The sequence below is a fragment of the Cnephaeus nilssonii genome (genome assembly GCF_951640355.1).
Source record: "Cnephaeus nilssonii genome assembly, chromosome: 4".
NCBI lineage: Eukaryota > Metazoa > Chordata > Mammalia > Chiroptera > Vespertilionidae > Cnephaeus > Cnephaeus nilssonii.
The window spans coordinates 36754788-36778224 of NC_137075.1; the positions used below are offsets into that span (position 1 = coordinate 36754788).

Genomic DNA, 23437 nt, shown 5'->3' on the forward strand with positions numbered 1-23437 from the left:
ATGGCTGAACCCAACTGGAAGCACCCAGAGGACAAAGGAAACCAATCATTTATTTATTTATTTAAACTATATTTTTATTTATTTCATAGAGAGGAAGGGCGAGGGAGAGATGGAAACATCAATGATGAGAGAGAACCACAGAATGGCTGCCTTCTGCACACCCCCTACTGGAGATCGAATCTGAAACCTAGGCATGTGCCCTGATCAGGAATCGAACCAGTGACCTCTTGGTTGAAACAAGTTTTTGCAAACTTTCACAATCCACCTTCCAAGGCACAAAGCAGTAAAGGTTAGAAAGTGGATCTGGCTGGGCAAACAGAGCAAGTCCAGTACAAAATCTTTCTAACATAGTTCTTTACAATTATAGTTTCTTTTATAAGGTACGAGTCCAAGGGCTACATTCTGGAATAATTCTTGTATAATTTTTCACTGAGTATCTATGCAATTCCCGGGGGAAGAAAACAGATAAAACTTCACGCTACCTGAAAACATTGCTTAGGCTTCTCTCCTCCATCTAATGACTGTGGAGGTATAAGTTTTAGGGGTTCAAAACATTGGGTACTCTGGTATAAGAGTGAGAATAAGGTAGGGGGAAAAAGAGAAAGGCTGAAATGGGGATATAGAGAGGTCAGTTGCTGCTGGTCTTCATCCACCCTTGCCCCACATAGAAAGTAAACTTCTCAGATCCTACTTGGGGTATTGAGACCAGCATTGATTATTAGTCAGACTAAACGGGTATCTAAGATACCAGCAAAGCAGGGTCACCAAAAATATGTGAAAGAAAATCAGAACATTTGGGGAGGAAGCTATTTTTATCTCAGCATATTTATAAATGTTGTATCGTTTTAGAAAAGTGGAATGTTATTTCATACTTTAGCATAGTTTTGATGATTGCTGGTGGTGGGAAGGGTTATAGCACATGATAATATTTTTATAGCAATATTTTTTTTCACATTTGGTCTCCTTCCAAAGACCAAATGTGAAAAAAAAAATGGCTATCTTCAAAAGACTTAGGGAATGTTCTCCTAAGAGGCAGTTGCTGATGTTCAGGAGAATAGAGTACCGACCTCGCCCCCGTCCCCCCCACACCTTCCGGGCCAATATAGCCAGGGAGCCGGTTATATTCATCTCCATTTGACCCCGTCTGGGGACCACCATTCCTGTGCCCTGATAAATGGTGATGGAGACTTGACTTGGAGTGGTGTACAGACAGATGATGTGTTGTGGAACTGTGCATCTGAAAACTGTATACTTTTGTTAACCAGTGTCACCTCAATAAATTCAATAAAAAGGAAAAGGAAATGAAAGGCTTGCCGATCTCTGAAATCTCCGGCTTAGCCCCAAGATCAACATTGGCAGGTTTACCCCCTCCCCACAACGTTGCTATGCTCACCAAAAAGCATCCGAGATAGGACGAATGGTGTAGTGTCAGACAAATGTCCCCCAACTCTTTCCCTTTTCACCAGAGGCAACCCTTACTCAATAGTTTACGTGTTTTTCCAGCTGTTTTCTCTGTAGAGACATTATCTCTCTTGAACACACAAACGGGGGCCTTTTCATCTCATACGTCTTGGGGAATCTCTAGAAGTTCTTTTAAACGTTTTTTCCTGGATCTACGTCTTCCGAAGCCTTCGCCTCATTTGCAGACACTGCTTCAGATCCTTGGCCCGCTCTGTCTTATCCTCCATTACTCCCGTGTGGTCCCAAACCTCGGTGGTTGCCACAGCAACATACTTGGCACCACTGTCCTTGAGCGGGCGGTCCTTCCCAGCCCGCGGGCCAATCACGAGCGCGGGGTGCGTCCACCTCCTCTCCGCTTCGCAAGTCGATTGGTCAAAGCTTCCGGGTTTGAGCCCGCCACTCGCGCCGAGGCCGGGCGCGCCGTGATGACGTAACCGGCGGCGCGGTGCCTGGGAGAAGGGGAGGGCTTCCGGGGCCGCGGGTCGGACCGCGGAGAGCTGCTGTCATGGCGGCCACCCGGTGGGTCTTGCTCTGCGCCCTGCTGCTGCTGCAGCTGGCAGGGAGAGCCCGCAGCTCGGAGGCGCCCGGCGCTTCCGCCGAGGGGTCGGCAGGGCTTGGGGCCGGCCTAGGAGATCGCTTCAAGATTGAGGGGCGCGCGGTGGTTCCCGGAGTGAAGCCTCAGGACTGGATCTCGGCGGCCCGAGTGCAGGTGGACGGAGAGGAGCACGTCGGCTTCCTTAAGTGAGCGTCGCGAGGGCGTTGGGGGGCGTTGGGATGGAAGCCGGAGGGGAAATCCCCCCAGGAGAGCGAAGTGTCAAGACCTGGCGACGTTGCTGTCGGCGGGTGCCGGGGCGGGCGCCCCACGGTCTGTGCCCGGAGACCTTGGGAGGAGGCGGACGCTTCCGCTCCCCGTCCCGCGGCTCAGAGACGCGGCTGGCAGGTGCTGGCCTGAGGGCCGGAGCCGGGGGCCGGTTGTATTCGTCTCCATTTGGCCCTGCCTGGGGACCACCACTCCTGCGCCCTGGGGACAGAGGGACCATTATTTGCCGCTTGCTGAATTCTTTCCTTTGAATCTCATCTGGCTTCCCTGGAACCTGGCCGTTTTTTGCATTCTTTTCAGTCTTTTTTTTTTTTTTTTTTTTTTTAGCTTGATGTTGTGTAGAAAGATGCTAAGCAAGTGGGAGTTATGAAAGCCCCACGGGCTTCTAGTGATGACATCGATTGGGAGGCTGATGCTGCTTCTAAAATTAATAGGCCCCGAAGTCCCCAATCAAAGCACCTTTTTCGCCTGGAGGTGGGGCGGTTGTTCTTTTTTACACTTGAATTCATCGTGGGATTGGCAACATCACACTTGGCATTTATGTCAGACTAGGGTTTCTCTGAGTTGCTTACATGCTTCTGTCCTCTCTAGCCATTAGCAGAAATGGGATTTCAACCTATCTTAAAAGACGTGTTGAATTTATTAGCGCTCTCGTTGTGCGGCAGCCCGCTTTTCGGATGTCTAGACAACAAATGTGATGTTCTAAATGTTTTAATCGCTGCTTGGAACGGGAAACTGCGAACTGAAAGAAAATATCTAAGAAAGGAAGTGTTTATCTGGTGGGTTTGTACACCACCAAGCAATATCTGAATACCAAACCATTAAATGTGGACATTGAATTCTAAATTTGATTTGCAAATATTCAGATCATTCAGATGTCTTTGAATGAGAATTTCAACCTTAGGTTAATAAATAATGACAAGAAGCTTACAATCATTATTTTCATGCTATTTGTCATAAAAGATCTGACATTAGGGTGTTCTTTAGGTTTACCCTAAATAATGTTTTAATGATAAAGTCTTCATTAAACTTTGGAAAATTAGCCTTACTTGGCCATTTTGCCTCTCTCTGCTGCAGTATACAATTATTTTTCAAAGCATTTATTATTTCCATTTTAAAATAACATCTAAGTAACATGTATTGAAGAAAATATAAATAATAAAGTAGAGATAACAAACCTTAATATTTCATTGTGTCTTTTCCAGCCTTTTTGGAGTCATATGTCCTATATTTTTAATAGTAAAATACAACATATACACTTTGTAACCTGCTTTTTTTGCTTAATATTTTGTGAGCAGCTCCTGATACCATTTTATGTTTTTACATTTGTGTGTAGAAAGTTTGATTAAGAATTAATATAAGGAGTTTGTCCTGGCAAACTTGTTGGAAGAGGGATAGGTAATTTGTCTTGTACCTGTTATGCATAACCAGCATGCAGTTTTGATTTACATTTATGCTTAATGGAGGTTATTTGGGACTTGGTTAGTAGAGATGAAAGGAGTTTGGCTTGAGGACTCCCCATGCCACTTCTTGCTTTTATCACTATGTATATAAACCATCCTATATAATAAAAGCCTAATATGCTAAATGTCCAGTCATCCGTTCAACCAATCAAAGCATAATATGCTAATGATATGCTAAGGTGGCTCAAATGCTCACTATGACGTGCACTGACCACCAGGGGGCAAGCACTCCAACCAGTAGGTTAGCTTGCTGCTGGGGTCTGGCCAATCGGAACTGAGCAAGAGGGGCCAGACACACCTTGGAGCCCTCCCGTGGTCTCTCCCCGGTTGGCCAGCCTCCCTCGTCCCTCCTGGGCCCGATCATGCACAGGTGGGGTCCCTCAGCCTGGCCTGAGCCCTCTCGCAATCTGGGACCCCTCGGGGGATGTCGAAGAGCCAGTTTTGGCCCGATCCCGCAGGCCAGGCCAAGTGACCCCACTGGTGCACGAATTCGTGCACCCGGCCTCTAGTAATTTATATACATCCACTGAACCAAACCAGCTAGGGCGGTAGTTTTCAATTTTTGACAGGAAGATTATGTACTATACTTTCATTAACTTTTATTATGGACAATTACAGACATGAACTAAAATAAACAGAATGGCTTAGTGAATCCTTAGGTACCTATCACAATCTACTGTTTGTTTAATGTGTCCTCTATACTTCATTTGTTTTTTTTTTTTTAGGCTATTTAAATATGATCCTAAAGATGATATGATTTCACTTATAAAAACATTATTTCGTATCTCTAGAAGATAAAGTCTTAAAAAAATAACATACCATTATTGATTCAACAAAATTATTAATACCATAACTTCATCTAATAATACCCAGTCCATTTTTATGTTTTCCTACTTATCTTAAAAATGTTTTTATGGCCCTGGTCAGTGTTGCTAAGTGATTAGAGCATTGGCCTGTGCACCAGAGGGTCTTGGGTTCGATTCATGGTCAAGGGCATGTACCTGGGTTGCAGGTTCAATACCAGGCCCTGGTTGGGGTGAGTGTAGGAGGCAACCAATCAATGTGTCTCTTTCACATCTATGTATGTCTTTCTTCATCCTACCCTTTTCCTCTCTCCCTCTCTCCCTCCCTTCCCCCCTCCCTTCTTCTTCCCTCTCTTCTTCTCCCCCTCCCTTCCACTCTCTCTAAAAAAAATCAATGGAAAAATAACCCTAAAGTGAGGATTAACAAAATAAATCTATACTAATAAAAGGGTAATGTGCTAATTAGACCAGGAGACCTTCTGGGAGACCTTCTGGATGTCCTTCCGGACAAAGCCATGGTGGCGGGGTCGAGGCAGAGGGGGTTAGGGGCGATCAGGCCGACGGGGCGGGGGGCAGTTGGGGGTGAGCAGGCAAGCAGAGGGGGGGGCAGTTGGGGGCAATCAGGTCAGCAAGGGGGTGGCAGTTAGGGGTGAGCAGGCTGGCAGGGGTGGCAGTTGTGGTTGAGATGGCCGGTGGCGGGGGGGGGGCAGTTGGGGGCAAGCAGGCCAGCAAGGGGGGGGGAATTTGGGGGTGAGCAGGGCGGCATGGGGGGCAGTTGGGGGCGAGCAGGCTGGCGGGGGGGCAGTTGGGGGCGAGCAGGTCAGCAAGGAGGGAAATTTGGGGGTGAGCAGGGCGGCATGGGGGGCAGTTGGGGGCGAGCAGGCTGGCAGGGGGGGCAGTTGGGAGCGAGCAGGCCGGCAGGAGGTGGCAGTTGTGGGTGAGCAGGCCGGCGGGGGGGGGGGGGGGTCAGTTGGGGGCGATCAGGCCGGCAGGTAGAGTGGTTAGGGGCGATCAGGCAGGCAGGCAGGCAAGCGGTTAGGAGTCAGCGGTCCCGGATTGTGAGAGGGATGTCCGACTGCTGGTTTAGGCCCGATCCTGCTGCGGGATCGGGCCTAAACCAGCAGTCAGACATCCCCTGAGGGGTCCCGGATTGCAAGAGGGTGCAGGCGGGCTGAGGGACCCTCCTCCCCTGGCCTCTAGTAAGTAAGTAAATAAATAAATGCTTTTATATATTTGTTATTTCAAATCAAGATCCAACAAGGAAGGTCTACATATTATACAGTTTTAAAGCCAAGTTTAAATTTTTCATTATAAAATTTATCTTTATAAAGTAAAATATTTATCTTAGGATGAAAAATCTATTTGCATTTTCTTTAGGCAATTACTTATGCTATTATTTATGTTGCACAGTCATTAGTTCAATTCTGGTGTGGCTTTTTTTGGACCTAGAAAAATGTTTTGAGATTCACTTAGTTAGGGCCCCATCAAGAAACAGAAGATACACTCAAATTAGGTAATTCAAGGAAAGCTTAATGAAAAGATTAAACAGTGTTGTCATGGTGTAGGGGGACAGCCCTAACATTGACAACCTCAAGGCTATTATTATCATCTCCAAGAGGAAGGTAAGTAAAGGTTACTGGGAGCTGGATGGGAAGAAAGGACTGCCTGAAGAGGAGGCGGGGTTCCTAAGCTCCTTTTCTTCTCTTCCTCCAGTGTACTGAGAAGAGAGTCGTGGAGAGTGGATTTGAAGGGTAAATGGAAGACATCTAGTTTAGGAATAAAATTATCTTGGTGTTTACATTTCAATTCTGTTTTTAGTTTAGTGTGTACTTTGAAGTAACAAGGAATAACTTCTTTTTCTTTTTTAGTGAATATTGTGGAAGTGACAGGAATCAATTATTCCTTTAACAGTAGAAGAGCTCAGTGATAAGAAACATTTTAAAATATTATTATGATACTGGGAATTCTCTGATAAAGTTGGTCCTTTAGAAACAATCATTTGTTTTCCTGAAACAGAAACTTCTTTTTCCTCAGGATGGCAGTTTCTCATTATCAAAACAAATTAATTTTGATCCATGACCATGAAATTAGCCCTTAATGGGGTGGTTTTCTAAACCCAGAAAGTTTAGAAGTCAGTTAGGAAAAGATAGATGGTATTTTTTGTTATTGTTGTTCTGTTGTTTGTTAATCCTCACCAGGGGATATATTTTCCTTTTTTTTTTTTTTTTTTTTTTTTAGAGAGAGTGAAAGGGAGAGGGAGAGACAGAGAGAAACATTGATGTGAGAGAGAAACATCAATTGGTTGCCTCCCATATGCGCCCTGACCAGGGTGGGGATTGAGCTTGCAACTGAAGTATAAGTTATGTGCCCTTGACTGGAATCGAACCCTCAACCCTTCAGTCCAAGGTGGATGGTTTTAACTACAAAAAAGAAAGAAAGGAGAACAACAGAGTGCAAATTAAAATTAGAAAAAAAAGCCATTTTAATTAAGAATTTATTGAAGAGGCCGAAACCGGTTTGGCTCAGTGGATAGAGCGTCGGCCTGTGGACTGAAGGGTCCCAGGTTCGATTCCGGTCAGGGGCATGTACATTGGTTGCGGGCACATCCCCAGTAGGGGGTGTGCAGGAGGCAGCTGATCGATGTTTCTCTCTCATCGATGTTTCTAACTCTCTATCCCTCTCTCTTCCTCTCTGTAAAAAATCAATAAAATATATTTTTAAAAAAAGAATTTATTGAAGAGGATTGGCAATATTGGAACTACTACTATCGTAGTAATCCTACCTAATAATAGACAAATATGCAAATTGACCGCACCTTCACTACGCCCAGCCATGCCCACCAGCCAAGCCACGCCCACCAACCAATCAGGACGAGTATGCAAATTACCCCAACAAAGATGGCGGCTAATTTGCATATCAAGACAGCTTAGAAAGAAGCCAAGAGATGCTGAAGGGAGCAAAGCTGCGGAGAAACAAGCCAGGGGGAGGAGACAAGGGAGGAGCGGAGGCGGGGCCGGGGGAGAAGGAAGGAGAGTGGGGCGGGCTGGCGGAGAAGGCGGGCCGGGGGACAAGGGAGGAGCGGAGGCGGGGCCGGGTAGAGTGCAGTAGGAAACCCTATTGCAGGATTTTTCCTGCAATGGGAACGCTAGTCTATATATATAAAAGCCTAAGCTACTGTTTGACCATTTGGTTGCTATAATGTGCACTGACCACCAGAGGGCAGATGCTCAACACAGGAGCTGCCCCCTGGTGGTCAGTACGCTCCCACAGTGGGAGCACCGTTCAGCTGACTGACAGGTGCCAGACCCTGGGCTCACAGGCCCTTGGCTGGCGAATGCAGCTGGGGCTGCACAAGCCTCTCCCGTGGACACTCCCCCTGCGCGCCCCTCCCTCATCCAGACCGGCCGGAATCAGACCAGCATTGGGACTGACTGGGCACGAGCCCGCAGCTGCTTCTCCGTCATGGGTGCTCGGTATTGCCCTAGGATGGGCGCTCGTAGACTGCAGTGGAGTGGCAGCGAACCTAGTGGGCGGTGGCGGCAGCAGCAGGCACAGCAGGGCCAGGATGAGTGGGAGTGCGCCAGCCGCTTCACGCACTACTACATTCCTTGGGGTATGTTGGACTGCCGGCTTCTGCCCCATCCCTGCAGGCCACGCCAAAGGACCCCGCTGGTGCACGGGCCTCTCGTCATGTATATTGATAGTTTCCCTTGAATGAAGACATGGCTTCAGAACAGGGACTGTGCTTCTGTGCTTGTTTTCTCTGTCCCACAGAGGGAATAGAAGTACTTTCTATGTCAGGGTTCTCTGCTACTGTGGAGTGTCGGGTATTTTCAGAACCCATTCAGTGTAATTATGGAAGCTGAAGCATGGGGCAACTCTTGCTAATTTGAGAGTATTTTTTTTCTAATTGCTCTGAATGTCATTCTTGGGGGAGTTGATTTGCGGGTTAACAAGATGATCTAAAACATTAGAAAAGAATAAGCTATTGATCAGAAGTGACTAAATATGATTTTCATTTTTCCAGGACAGATGGGAGTTTTGTGGTTCATGATATACCCTCTGGATCTTATGTAGTGGAAGTTATATCTCCTGCTTACAGGTTTGATCCCATTCGAGTGGATATTACTTCAAAAGGAAAAATGAGGTCAGAGCAACTGATTTAATTTTTACCGAAGTGTGGGCTACAGTATTACTTAAATTGTTTTAATCTGAGGATTGATAATATTGTAAATTTGAACTTCCTTCTGCTCTGGTTTAAAAGTTATTTTAAATGTCTTAATGTGATTATATAGAGAAGAGATAAGATTGCTTACTATACAACAAAAGCACTGTGAAAGTTGTAAATGAAACGTGATTAAAGTTGGAAATAATTTAATTTTCCTAAATTGGAAATATTATTAATCACCTGTTTTTCATTGGGATTTTTTTTTTGAGAGAGTAAATCTTTTATTTATTATTATTATTTTTTAAATTTATTTCAGAGAGGAAGGGAGAAGGAAAGATAGAAACATCAATGATGAGAGAGAATCATTGATTGGCTGCTTCCCACATGCCCCCCACTGGTGATCGAGCCCCTCGGGCCTGTGACCTTGACTGGAATTGAACCAGGGATCCTTTAGTCCATAGGCCGATGCTCTATCCACTGAGCCAAACTGGCCAGGGCCATTGGGATATTTTAATAATATCTTAGTACCTATTTGATAGTGTGTTGACCTCGACATTTCTATTATTATTTTTTGGAATATTTAATGTGCAATGGAAATTCAGTATCTTTTGGGAAAATAATAGATTATATTGTAGAGTTTATTTTGAAGTGAGATGATGAGAAGAAAAAGAAAAGCACAGTGTTAGAGGCTGGCAGACTAGGAAAAATTTCAGAATTTGAGGTGAAAAGAATTTTGGATTAATTCAGGCTGTGAATATGGAATACCACAAATACATTTGCAGTTGGAATCGGTTGTGTAGATATCCAGAATGTTCAGATTCAGCCTTTTGTTATAACCTCCAATATATTTATTTGTTGTATTATTGTATTCTTTTTGTCTGACCTCACCAGGAAGTATATGAAGCAATTTTTTAAAAAATATATTTTATTGATGTTTTACAGAGAGAAAGGGAGAGAGACAGAGAGTTAGAAACATCGATGAGAGAGAAACATCTATCAGCTGCCTCCTGCACGCCCCCCACTGGGGATGTGCCCGCAACCAAGGTACGTGCCCCCGACCGGAATCGAACCTGGGACCTCTCAGTCCGCAGGCTGACGCTCTATCCACTGAGCCAAACCGGTTTTGGCATGAAGCAATTTTATGTATTTATTTTTCTAGCTTTATTGAGGTATAATTAACAAATATGAAACAGCTTTAAATGGTAATATCTCCTCTTTGTTTGAGCTACCACAAAATTATTGCATGTTGCTGTAATAAAGCACAAGTCATGTAATGGCAAAAATAATTTGGGGGTTAGAGGAGCTACATATTATTACTGACCTTTTCAGTATGTGCCAAGCCTATTCAGGTTGATTTATAGCTACCCCAAATTGAGATGACATAGAGATATGTTAACTTAGTACCATAATATTTACAGTTAAGTGTTTACTTTTAAAATGTTTTTCTTCTTTTTTATGCTTTTTTAAATTAAAAGTTTTTAAAGTATGATATGTAAATATGCTATAATTCAAATAGAGTAACACACAGAGCTCTCTTATCCTTTATATCAGCTGCATATTAGACCATGAGTCTATTTGCCATCATTTTCATAACCAACTCCTACTGATAGACATGTAGGATTTTCTTTTTCTCTTTTAGCATATATAGTAAACAGAGACAGTTATTCTGTAGTATTTTAAGTTCTTAATGTTATCACGAAACCAATATCAAGATGTCATTAAAAATGCATTCTTTTAAAAAAAATTTTTTTTATTGATTTCAGGGAGGGAGAGGGAGAGAGAGAGAGAAACATCAATGATGAGAATGAATCATTGGTAGGCTGCCTCCTGCACACCCCCATTGGGGACCGAGCCCACAACCGGGCATGTGCCCTTGACCAGAATCGAACCCAGGACCCTTTAGTTTGCAGACCAACACTGTATCCACTGAGCCAAACCAGCTAGGGCTAAAAATACATTCTTTAGAAACAAATTACTTTTCTCTCTTTTTGAAGTTCAGTTTTTATCTTAGATTATTCTACTTTGTCCAAATTCTAATCATATTTCTTGATGTTGGCTATTTAGAGCAAAGGTGAAGCTTGAATTGAAGCTAATACCTTGCAAATATGTTCATAAATAATCTGATGAACTAAATAATAAATGGATTGCTTTAAAGTACATGAACCTCATTAGGTATCAACTTTCTCATTCTTTTTAGGGACAGAAAGATTTTTTTTAAATGTACAGGTAAAATTCTAGTATGTAAATCTAAATCTTAAAGGACTTATCATGACTTTTTATACATTTTGAATTGCAAGCTTGGAGATGGGGGAATATGTAGATTACAGTATACATTATATACAGATTAGAAAACTTTTTCCCCCCACTTATATGTGGAATCTAATGAACAAAATAAACTGACAAACAAAATAGATCCAGAGACATGGAAGCATGCAACAGACTGAGGACTTCCTGAGAGGGAGGAGGAGAGAAGAGATCAACCAAAGAAATTATATGCATGCATACATAACCCATGGACACAGACAACAGTGGGATGAAGGCCTGGGGAGGGGAGGGGAGTGGGGATGTCCCTCGTTTCCCCCATTGCCCCCCCTCCACCCTTAAAAAAACTTTTTAAATTGCAAACACTGAATTCTGGAGGGAATGAGAGTTGTTAAAAGGGAACACTTGCCTGTTAAAAACGAAATTATTTTTATTCTTTTTACTCTGTTTGAATTTTGAATTTGTAGTCTAAGCAAATAGAAATATTTTTCTAAATATGGAAGTTTTATTTGCTTTTTTACCTTGGGGAAAAGAGTACTTCCTGCTTTAGCATTTAAGGACTGGTTGCAGCAGTGGGATTCATATTCTCAGATCCATTCCTGATGATTGGATGCCTGAAGCATAGATAAAAAGAAAACAAGGACCTTATCAAGTGGGATTCATATAAGATCCTAATATTCTTGCCCTGGCTCATGTGGCTCAATTGGTTGAGCATTGTCCCATGCACCAAATGGTTCAATTTCTGGTCAGGGCACATACCCAGGTTTTGGGTTCAGTCCCCAGTTGGGGTTTGTGTGGGAGGCAGCCAATCAATGTTTCTCTCTCTCCCCCTCTCCTCTTTCCCTCTCCTCTCCCTCTCCCTCGCCCTTTTCTCTCTAAAATCAATAAAAATCATATTTTAAAAAAGATCCTAATATTCTTGACCAATGTTTTATAAGCGTACGTGGTAAGTTAGTTTAAAGTATATGTGGGACTTCCACTTCTGACATTTTGGCCGAATGTAAAACCTTAGAATGCTGGATAAAATATGTATCGTTATTTCTTTTAAATGTGTAGCTTGATTCCAAGTCTTGTGTTTTTTCTTTACATTTTGCTAAATATTTTAGACATATAGGTAAAGCTACTTTGATCAGACTTTCAAGTCAAAAGTTTAGATATCTAAGTATTTGGGAAAAGCTAAAGGTAATTATAAGTCATTGCTTATAGGCAGTTCTTTGAACTAGTAATGTTTTTAGTAGAATTACTGATTTCTTTTTCATGTTGTTTTATCAGAGCAAGATATGTGAATTATATTAAAACATCAGAAGTGGTCAGACTGCCCTATCCACTTCAAATGAAATCTTCAGGCCCACCTTCTTACTTTATTAAAAGGGAATCATGGGGCTGGACAGACTTTCTGATGAACCCAATGGTATGTATCAAGTTATAACAAAGTATCTTTACTAATCTCTAAGTTTTCAATTGCTTCTAAGCAGTTGAAAACTTTAAACCCCTATGAGATAGAAAGCCGACATCAGATTGTTGGGTGAAAGTATAATTAGTGGATTTCAGGAAAATAGTGCCTTGGGAATATATAATGAAAAGAATATAATGAGAATTGCATGGTAGATTTGACATTGTAATTTCCAGTCAGGGCACATACCCAGGTTGTGGGTTCAATCCTCCTGTCTGGGCGCTTGTGGGAGGTAACCAGTATTCTTCCCTTCTCCCTCCTCCCTCCTCCCTCCTCCTTCCTCCCTCCTCCCTCCTCTCTCTCCCCCTTTCCCTGTTCCTCTCTTGCTCAAATCAATAGAAAAGAATTAAGAAAAAAACACTAACAGTACATTCTTTAGAGGTAAATTGACTTTTTTTTTGCTGCTTTTGAAAGTTGAGTTATTGTTAGAATTGTCTAAGTTTTGATCGTTCTTTGCTGATAGCTATTCAGATTACAAATAGGAATATTTGGGACTGTACATCCTCTAGAGAGGAATAAATTAGTACCTAGAATCTCCTATCAGGGATAAAGAAACAAAAGGATAGAGAAGATAGGAGAAATCAGCAATGAGACTTCATGTTCCAATTTCTTTTTTTTTTTTTAATATATTTTTATTAATTTCAGAGAGGAAGGAAGAGGGAGAGACAGATAGAAACATCAATGATGAGAGAAAATCATTGATTGGCTGCCTCCTGCACGCCCCCCCACTGGGGATGGAGCCTGCAACCTGGGCATGTGCCCTTGACCGGAATCGAACCTGGGACCCTTTAGTCCGCTATCCAGTGAGCCAAACCGACTAGGGCTCCAATTTCTTTCTTTATTATTATTATTATTATTATTATTATTTATTTTTTATTGATTTGAGAGAGAGACAGACATTGATCTGTTGTTCCACTCATTGATGTTTTCATTGGTTGATTCTAGTATGTGCTCTGTTTGGGGACCGAACCCACATCCTTGGTGTATTGGGACAATGCTCCAACTAATTGAGGTACCCGGCCAGGGCTATATTCTGATTTCTGAAATTCATGGAAGCATATCCAAAGCTATAAGCTTCTAGGACATCTTTTGAATTGATCTGCTAAAGTAGTTGCCTAGAAATATATTGCTCTAGAAGATGTACATTAATGAGAGGTACATTATAGTTTTTTCTCCAAGAACCACAAAGAGCAGCCCAGCTGGCTATCAGGATCACCAGTCCCAGTGCCCGACTACAGATTAAAGAGAGTGAATAGATAGTTCTGTTTGCAAACTATTTGTGTTAACTAAAGCTATAAACTACAAAATGGTAGATGGCACAAACTCAGAGTAAGGTGTCTATAAAATCCAAACACATACGTATAGACAAGGCTTTTATATTCTACAATAGTCAGACATTGAAGAGTACCTTGCTATCAGTAAAGCTGGTTCAGGAGAATTGAGGTGGTTGCTACTAGTTTTATTCTATACCAAGGGCCCAGTGCACGAATTCGTGCACCTTGAAAGGAACTGTGGGCCCCGAGGCTGCGGTGGGCACAGGGGTGGGTCTCAGCCCATTTTCTGCGCCCCCGCCCAGCCACTCCCGCCATGGCCCCTAATCCCCTGTCTGCCGGCAGCCCCGCTCCCGCCGCCACCACTCTCACGCGCTGATGGCACCGGCCCCGCTCACACTCGCTGATGGCACGGAGTGATTCAGGCAGGCGCCAGCAGTGGGTGCGAGAGGCAGCTGCCGGCCCCGATTGCCCCTCAGGAGCAGGGGGAGGTGGAGAAGCCCTGAGGGGCGATTGGGGCCTGCAGCTGCCGCTCACACCTGCTGATGGTGCCGAGTGATCGGTGCCAGGTGCCGGCAGCGGGAACGAACAGTGGCTTTGGCGTTGGCAGCAGGTACAAGTGGGACTGGTGCCACCAGCAGGTGCGAGCACCTGGTGGGACCGCAGCACGCTGGAGCAAAGAATTTTCAGTAACCACCAGAGGCTCCCCCCAGTGACAGCAACTGTTGCTCTGCTGTGGTCTGGTGCCCCTGCTCACCTGCTCCACCATCCTGCCAAGGCCAATGCCCACCAGGTTCTGTGCTCTGCCACCTGCTGCTGACATCTGCCATGTTCTGCGCATGCCCCCTGGTGGTCTGTGCACATCATAGCAACCAGTTGTTCGGTTGTTCTCCTATTTGGTCTATTTGCATATTAGGGTTTTATATATATAGATACAACATTTAAATCTTTACTTTTATCATTGATTAGGTGCAGATTTTGTTCTGTTAAGTGGAAAGAAACATTTTCTGATTTTTTTTTCCCCTCACAGGTTATGATGATGGTTCTTCCATTGTTGATATTTGTACTTCTGCCCAAAGTGGTCAACACAAGTGATCCTGACATGAGACGGGTAAGATGATTGCCTAGCTGTGGGTTTTTGAACCATATTCTGATGCCTGGTCCATCTGTTGTGGCTGGGTAGCTTGGATCTTTCAGCTTTATCCTAATTTCCAAGCCAAATTCATGTAGAGGTTGTGCTAATACAGTATTATATCCCTGGCATTTAGATAGTCATTACCATTGCACCAGATAAATACATTTGTTTCTGCTTAATAAAGGCTGGTGTCTCTTCATATAGCTAAAACATTCTACTTAGTATTAGACTCTGTGCCTCACTTGTTATAGAGTTGAAATGTGTAATAATCCTGGTACAAATACACCTAACGCAAATATTTTACAAAATGATAGCTTCTTATATTCTATTTTTACTTTACAAAACTCTTTAGAGTACACATTTAGTTTATGTGTTCAGACACATGAAAGAAATTTGAATAGACCAAGGGAGAAAAATAAAATAGTAGCTTTCAGATTTTGTATCACAAAACTGGACTGGGGAGAGGAGTTGCCAAGTAGGATGCTTCAAGTTTAGTGCCACAGCTTTGTCTCTTTTAAATTGGCTTCCATATAAAATCATCCGTTTTTAAAAAAATCATTGTCCATTCTTCCACTTAAAACAATCAATAAATATCTTCTTAGTTCCAAGTTTTCCCATTATAATTAATGTATTGATGTGTTGACATCTTATTCATTCCTGAAAAACATTTACTAATCAATTCTAGGTTCTTGATACTGGGGAATATGCAACTGAATTATTATATCATCCCTGTCATCAATAAGTTCATAATCCAGTTAAATGTAGTGTAGGAAATAGAATGGATTTGTAAAAAATTCTTCTTGCTAAGATAAACATAAAATAAATAAAAATGTTTGCTGAGATAATAAGTTCTGTAGAAGGTGAGGCATTTTATTCCAAGCTGGAATGGCAGAAAAAGCTTCGTGGAAAAAGAAAGCTTTATAATGTTTTATAATATTTTATTGCTAAATTTTGGCATCTCTGCTTCAGTGTTGGTCAGAAAGTGTACATCCTATAGATTCCTTGTATCTGTTAAGCCAGTTAACTCTGTGGCATCAACAGAGGCAGCATTAAAAGTCACATTGGATTAAAAATTAATTTACTTGCGAAGTACTTTGCACATGGTAAGCAGTATAAAAAGTTGTTCATTCAAGAGCTTCAGGTGTGCTCCCTCTCCCAGGAGTATGCCTGTGTCTTTCCCTTCACCCTCTTCTTCTCTCTCAGGCATGCATCTTCTAAACTCTAAGGGTCCCCATGAGGCTTGCAACCAGGGGAGCAATGGTCAGTGGCAGCTCTTGCTGGACTAATCCCCTGAACCTGTCTCCAAGGCCCCCTTTTTTCTGACTTCTCATTGAGCCAAAGCAGCCCTGCCTAGGCTCTCCTGTTGCTTCTTCTGTCCTAAGCTATTCCTTGTTTCACTGTCCCCATCTTTAATAAGTGTAATCTCAGAATAAAAACAAGAAGAGCTTCAGAATTGAACAGAATAAAAAATAGAGTTGAGCCCTAGCTGGTTTGGCTCAGTGGATAGAGCATCGGCCTATGGACTGAAGGGTCCCAGGTTCGATTCCGGTCAAGGGCACATGCCCAGGTTGTGGGCTCGATCCCCAATGTGGGGTGTGCAGGAGGCAGCCAATCAATGATTCTCTCTCAGCATTGATGTTTCATCTCTTTCCCTCTCCCTTCCTCTTTGAAATCAATAAAAATATATTTAAAAAAAATAGAGTTGATATATTTTTGCAGGGACTCAAGACTTATTACCATATACATTTAATTCTTTATTATTAGGACATGTTAACATATTTGATTTATATTTATAATGTTTCTTTTCCTGACCTTATTTGTAAAAGCACTTTCTCCTTGAAAACCTATGTATAAATTCTTCCTTTGGGGAGAAAGTCCAAGCTAATACCCAAAAGGTATTAAATTTTAAGTGATAGATAATATAGTATTTGCTATTTTTTTCATGTCTGAATTAACAGTTTTAAGTTCACTTTTGGAATGTCACATAAAATTCAAATGAAGCAGACATTATATTAATATTGCGAAAGTGGAACAGTACTTTGTGGGTTTTTGGCTTAATAAAGGGGAAGACAGACCTCAAAGTAAAAGTGTCAGACCCTTATCCTGTCCTGCCAGTAACTTGTTTGTAGCATTTGTGTTGCTTGCTTTAGAGTTATAGTTGAGGTCACCCAGGTCATATGGCATAACTGTATTACTAAGGGCCTTAGGAATTAAGTCTTAGAAATACTGCTATTCTCTTCCAAATTATGCTGATACCTTGACAGATAATTAAAGATTGATGTTCTGGTTATATATATCTAAAGAAAGTGTGAGTTTAAAAAACACTTGTCAAAACAAAAAAGCATTGTAATCAGAAAACAAATAAAGTGGCAGGAATATGATTACATATGTCTATTATTAGAGGAAATTCTAATATATAAAGAGCCAGGGTCCGTAACGTCCAAAACAACCGAACGGACGACCAAACGCCAGGCTGTGTGTGCAGCAGGCTAGGGTGGGCACGGACTGGCAAGCGGGCTGAACTGCTGACTTCTCGGTCCCTCCTGGGTCGTGGGCGCTGCGGCAGTCCAGCACTGACTGCCGCCGCCAAGGCGGGTGAAATGCGATAGGTCAGGGGGAGGCCCAGGCCACCGGCCGGGAGGCTCCGCGATTGCCCCAAAGAGGGAGGCCCAGGCTACCCATCCGGCGACAGTGGACGGGGCCTCCCTCTGCGGGGCAATCAATCGTGGGGCTTCCAGACTGCGAGAGGGCACAGGCTGAGCTGAAGGACCGCCCCCATCACCACCGAGTGTACGAATTTCGTGCACTGGGCCTCTAGTGCCTTTTATAAAAACACTAGGGGCCCAGTGCACGAATTCGTGCACCTTGAAAGCAACTGTGGGCTGTGAGGCTACAGTGGGCACAGGCGCGAGTCTTGGCCCATCCTCTGCGCCTCCACCCGGCCCCTGCCGCCACCACTCTCACGTGCTGATGGCACCAGCTCCGCTCACACCCGCTGATAGTGCAGAACGACTGGGGCCGGCGCCATCAGCGGGTGCAAGTGGCGGTTCTGCCCCTATCGCTCCTAAGGAGCAAGGGGAGATGGAGAAGCCCTCATGGGCGATCGGGGCTGGCAGCTGCTGCTCGCACCCACTGACAGCGCCAAGTGATTGGGACTGGTGCCCGGTGCTGGCAGCGGGTGCAAGAGGCAGCTGCCAGCCCTGATCGCCCATCAGAAGCAGGGGAAGGTGGAGAAGCCATGAGGGGCGATCAGGGCCAGCAGCCGCCACTTGCACCCACTCACGGCGCCAGGCAATCAAGACCGGCGCCAGCAGTGGGTGTGAGCACCGGGTGGGACCATGGCGTGCAGGAGCAAAGAATTTTCAGTAACCACCAGAGGCTCGCCCCAATGACAGCAACTGGCGCCTCACTTTGGTCTGGCGCTCCTTCTCACCTGCTCCACCATCCTTCCACAGCTGACGCCTGCCATGTTCCGTACTCTGACGCTTGCTGCTGACACCTGCCGTGTTCCGCACGTGCCCCCTGGTGGTCAGCGCACACCATAGCGACTGGTTGTTCAGTTGTTTGGTTGTTCTGCCGTTTGGTCTATTTGCATATTAGCCTTTTATTATATAGGAAGGATAAGCTGAGTCAGACCCTAGGCAAGCATTTATTGGACATTTACTAAGGATCAAAATGCATCTATAATAATAAAAGGGTAATATGCTAATTAGACTGGACATCATTCCAGACGAAGCTGGGGCCGGAGCGAAGCCGCCCAGGTCCCGGGTGCCTGCCAGCAGCCAGAGGGAAGCCGCCTGGGTCCCGGGTGCCTGAGAGAAGCTGGTGCTGGCATCCGGGTGGAAGGAAGGCCTACTCTTGTACGAATTTTCATGCATCGGGCCTCTAGTACTGGTATAAAGGAGGCACGAAACATGGTTTCTGAGTGCTTTTGGGTATGACAGTGCATCATTGCTTAAAACCAGTGCCTTTCACTTGTTGTACTCCTTTCCTTCTTCCTTCATGGAAGTGTCAGTTGTTCAGTGACCCAGGGATCCCTGTGCCTTTCATGCCATTATGCTTTCTCTTCCTGCAGGAGATGGAGCAGTCGATGAATATGCTGAATTCCAACCACGAACTGCCTGATGTTTCTGAGTTCATGACAAGACTCTTCTCTTCAAAATCATCTGGCAAGTCTAGCAGCAGCAGCAGTAAAACAGGCAAAAGTGGGGCTGGTAAAAGGAGGTAGTTGGGCAGTCCAGAGCTGGCATTTGCACAAACATGGCAACACTGGGTGGCATTCAAGTCTTGAGGGAAAACCATGTGAAGCAACTACTGTAAACTTGAGTCATCCTTAAAGTTGATCTCCTATAACTGTTGTGTGTGATAACTCTTCAGTACATGTTTTGAACTTGGTACACAAGAAAACCCAGCTTTTATCCTTGTGTGAGGTCAATATTGATGTCACTGAATTAATTACAGTGCACTATAGTAAATGACATTAATAAATTATATGAAGTACTATACATTATGTATATTAAAATGTCTTAACCCAGAGATAAAATTATCTTGTCATTTTTCCCACTTAATGTTTCTTTTATTCCTAAAAGTTTTCTTCTGTCTTTCATTATCTGAGGCTTGAAGTTGATCCTTCCTGTTTAAAAAGTGGTTGATATTTTTAGAACAGCGTACACCATGTTCTTTAGCCAGATCCTTCAAAATTCTCAGCCCTGCCCTGCCATTTAGCATACCCCGATGATTGAGGTAAAACCATGTGTTCCTGACATACTTTCAGTTTTTATTATTATAGTTCATTTCAGAGTATGGACATATGAATTAGAATACATGTTACCGATTTTTAAATTCTGCTTACCAACTATGGTATTCATTATTGAGTATCGGCTTTGTGCTGTGATTGATTCAAGGTGCCTGTCTCAACAGTGTTTACTACGAAGAGAAGAAGGACAACTAGTAATAGGGAGTGAATGGCCAGGGGAAGGAAATGCAGCAGTAGGAGAGCCTTCTAGAGTCTGAGGATAGAAAACCAACCTTAGAACTTCATGTAATATTGGAGGTATAGCACAGGTAGCTTTTCAATTCCATCTTCTCTCCATCTCTGATTCTCAAGAGTTGTTGGAATATAAATTACTATTTTCCAATCAGGGGTGTCTCAAAAACTTATTATTTAAATAAGTTACAAAAATTTCACACCTTTTCTTATGGGTTGTTTTAATTAAAGAGGAACTCTGAGGCTATCGTATTGCTTCTAAAAGAGGGCTCCTGTCCTCTCCTGTGTTAAAGACCTCCCCTATTGCTTTTTTTTCAGGTTTTTAAATCAGCAAAAAACTACAAAAAAGATTGGCTCCAAACTCTCATTTTCCCTTTTGTAATAGGTGCCATTGTTCATTTTGAAATAAGGTACGTAAGTTTTCTTTTAAAGAAATAAGTCCCAAATGCAGGATATTTACATTATATAAAAGAGGAACCAAATCTCTGTTTGTATTATAACACTAAAGTAACCAAACTGGTTATTTTATGAATGATTAATGTGAGAACTAGGTCTTTTAAATAGAGTAATTTATTGAAAATAAAATATTAGAACACTAGTTTAGTGAAAGTTATATTTTAAAGTAGAAAGAATATAGTAAGAGTCATAGTTATATGACCAGAAGTCATCTTGAAAAAATTTAAAAAACAGATTGTCAGAATTTGTATATGAAATCCCTAATGACTTATGACAAAGAAATTAGAAAGCACATCCAAGGAAATTACCATTTCAAGTGTTAATGAAGAATCTATGTGTGGTTATTTTACATAGATTCTAATACCATCTGAATATTATATATATAAATATATACACACACACACACACACACACACACACACACACACACATATTTCCTACTTCCTTGAGTTCTTTCTGCTATTCCCCATTTGGAGACAATATTATTTTGCTCTTGTTTAGGGCCTTTCTTAGATTCAGTTTACATGTAGTATCTCCTTTGAAATGTAAGCTTCATGTTTTAAAATATTTTAAATCTACTAAATTAAACCTGGGTAGTGACTTTGTGCAAAACAACTTTTTTTGTGCAAAACAACATACATATATATCCCTTATGTTGCGGAATGTTATTATATCACTTGCATATGAAAATCTTATCTTTGCATAGAACCTTCATCAAATGCTTAGTGTACTTACAGATACAGAAATAATTGTATATTATTAGAAAATAGGGTTTAGTGCGAAGAGCCCCTGTTTACCTGCTAACTTGCTTTGTGGCTTTGGGCAAGCCACTTTCCCTCTCCGGACCATGTCTTATTCATTGTATTTCCAGCATTGAGCATGTAGACACACAATAAATATTTGTTCAATGAATAAATAAATGGGCCTCAAGTTTCCTCATCTGTGAATTGAGGATTGGGATTTGATCTGTAAGTTCCTTCTCAGATCTAAAATTCTACTTACTTTTAACCCAGTCATATTATTTACTACCCTTATGAATCATATGATCAGTGATCAGTGCCAGCTTTCTCATTTTTAAAAAAATGTAGTTTTATTGATTTCAGGGAGGAAGGGAGAGGAAGAGAGAAATAGAAACACCAGTGGTGAGAGAATCATTGATCCGCTGCCTCCTGCACGCCCCCTATTGGAGATTGAGCCTGTAACCCAGGCATGTGCCCTTGACCGGAATTGAACCTAGGACCCTTCAGTCCGCAGGCCAGTGCTCTATCCACTGAGCCAAACCGGCTAGGTATAGGGCAGCTTTCTCATTTCCTACTTCCTTGAGTTCTTTCTGCTATTCCCCATTTGGAGACAATATTATTTTGCTCTTGTTTAGGGCCTTTCTTAGATTCAGTTTACATGTAGTATCTCCTTTGAAATGTAAGCTTCGTGTTTTAAAATATTTTAAATCTACTAAATTAAACCTGGGTAGTGACTTTGTGCAAAACAACTTTTTTTCCCCCGCCCATTCTTACAAGGAAGTCCTGATGGCCCAGGATGTATTAATAGCACCCAAGTTTTGTTTTGTTTTGTTTTTTAAAATATATTTTATTGATTTTTTACAGAGAGGAAGGGAGAGGGATATAGAGTCAGAAACATCAATGAGAGAGAAACATCGATCAGCTGCATCCTGCACACCCCCTACTGGGGATGTGTCCGAAACCAAGGTACATGCCCGTGACGGGAATAGAACCTGGGACCCTTCAGTTTGCAGGCCGATGCTCTATCCTCTGAGCCAAACTGGTTAGGGCAGCACCCAAGTTTTTAAAAAAAATACTTTTATTGATTTCAGAGAGACAGGGAAAGGGAGAGAGAGATAGAAACATCAATGATGAGAATCGTCAATCAGCTGCCTCTACACCTCCCACCCCCCACTGGGGATCAACCCTGCAACTTGGGCATGTGTTCTGCCTGGAAATGCAATTGTGACCTCCTAGTTCAAGCATGTCAAACTCAAAGGCTAACACAGGCCAAATAAACAAGGTTTAAGTTTATGTGGGCCACAAAAAACCAAAAGCTTCAATTTTCATAGAAATGTAGTTTTATTTCTATAGGGACATGTTGAATACAAAGGGCTGAAATAAATGAGTAATCGTTAACATAAAAGAACATTTTAATAAAAATTTTTTCTTGAACATTAACTTACCAGACGCTGAATAACTGCACAAATGATTAAGCATAATGAAAACAAACCTATTTTTCTTGTTTTCCGAAAGCGAACACCAAACAAGTCAGTCCAAGACTAATGATGTGGCAATTGGCTGCTAAAATATTCGCTGCTAGTATTAGTGGAGAGAAATGGTGCACCTCTGCGTAAGGGATATGAATGCAACACGATGATAGTAATCAGTCATTACCAAATGTAGTTCGTTATTAATAATTATGTATAACTGGATATTGTAAAAATTAAATTACAAAATTTTTATTAAAACGTTTCTTACGCCGAAACCGGTTTGGCTCAATGGATAGAGCGTCGGCCTGCGGACTCAAGGGTCCCAGGTTCGATTCCGGTCAAGGGCATGTACCTTGGTTGCGGGCACATCCCCAGTAGGAGGTGTGCAAGAGGCAGCTGATTGATGTTTCTCTCTCATCAATGTTTCTAACTCTCTATCCCTCTCTCTTCCTCTCTGTAAAAAATCAATAAAATATAAAAAACAAAAACAAAAAAAAAAACGTTTCTTACATACTGTTATATTGGCTAGGCCACAAAAATATTCGTTGTGGGCTGTAAGTTTGACATGCTTGTCCGAGTTCATAGGTCAACGCTCAACCATTGAGCACGCTGGCTGGGCAGGGATTTTTTAAATCCTTGATAATCCCTTTAAAGTGAATTCTGATCAGCTGTGTACCACTTCATGAAGTCCGAGAAAGGAAATGGACTTAATTGTAGCAGAAGGAATTGCAGTTGACCCTTGAACAACACGGATTTGAACTGTGTAGATACACTTACATGCAGAGTTTTCACTTGACCACCCAGTTCAAATCTGTGTTGTTCAAAGGTCAATTCCACGGTTGGAAATCTGTGTGTGCAGAGGGCTGACTGTAGTTATGTAGATCTTTGTGAGGGAGGTCAGCATCCCTAACCCCCAAGTTGTTCAAATGTCAGCTGTAGTTTGTTG

At 42.6% G+C, this 23437-nt stretch overlaps 1 protein-coding gene across 1 annotated transcript; it reads left to right on the plus strand.

Annotated features, from left to right (window-relative positions):
• Positions 1-1920: 1920 nt before the first annotated feature.
• EMC7 (ER membrane protein complex subunit 7) lies at positions 1921-21199 on the plus strand. The gene is made up of 5 exons (XM_079768837.1): positions 1921-2202; positions 8575-8694; positions 12250-12388; positions 14732-14812; positions 18912-21199. The coding sequence occupies exons 1-5, from the start codon at positions 1967-1969 to the stop codon at positions 19062-19064; spliced, it is 729 nt and encodes a 242-aa protein (XP_079624963.1). The 5' UTR covers positions 1921-1966; the 3' UTR covers positions 19065-21199.
• The last annotated feature ends 2238 nt before the right edge of the window (positions 21200-23437 follow it).

Coding starts and splice junctions, on each gene's coding strand:
- EMC7 (XM_079768837.1), top strand. CDS start 1,967: ATGGCGGCCACCCGGTGGGTCTTGCTCTGCGCCCTGCTGCTGCTGCAG. Junction 8,695..12,249: donor ACTTCAAAAGGAAAAATGAG/GTCAGAGCAACT, acceptor TTGTTTTATCAG/AGCAAGATATGTGAATTATA. Junction 12,389..14,731: donor ACTTTCTGATGAACCCAATG/GTATGTATCAAG, acceptor TTCCCCTCACAG/GTTATGATGATGGTTCTTCC.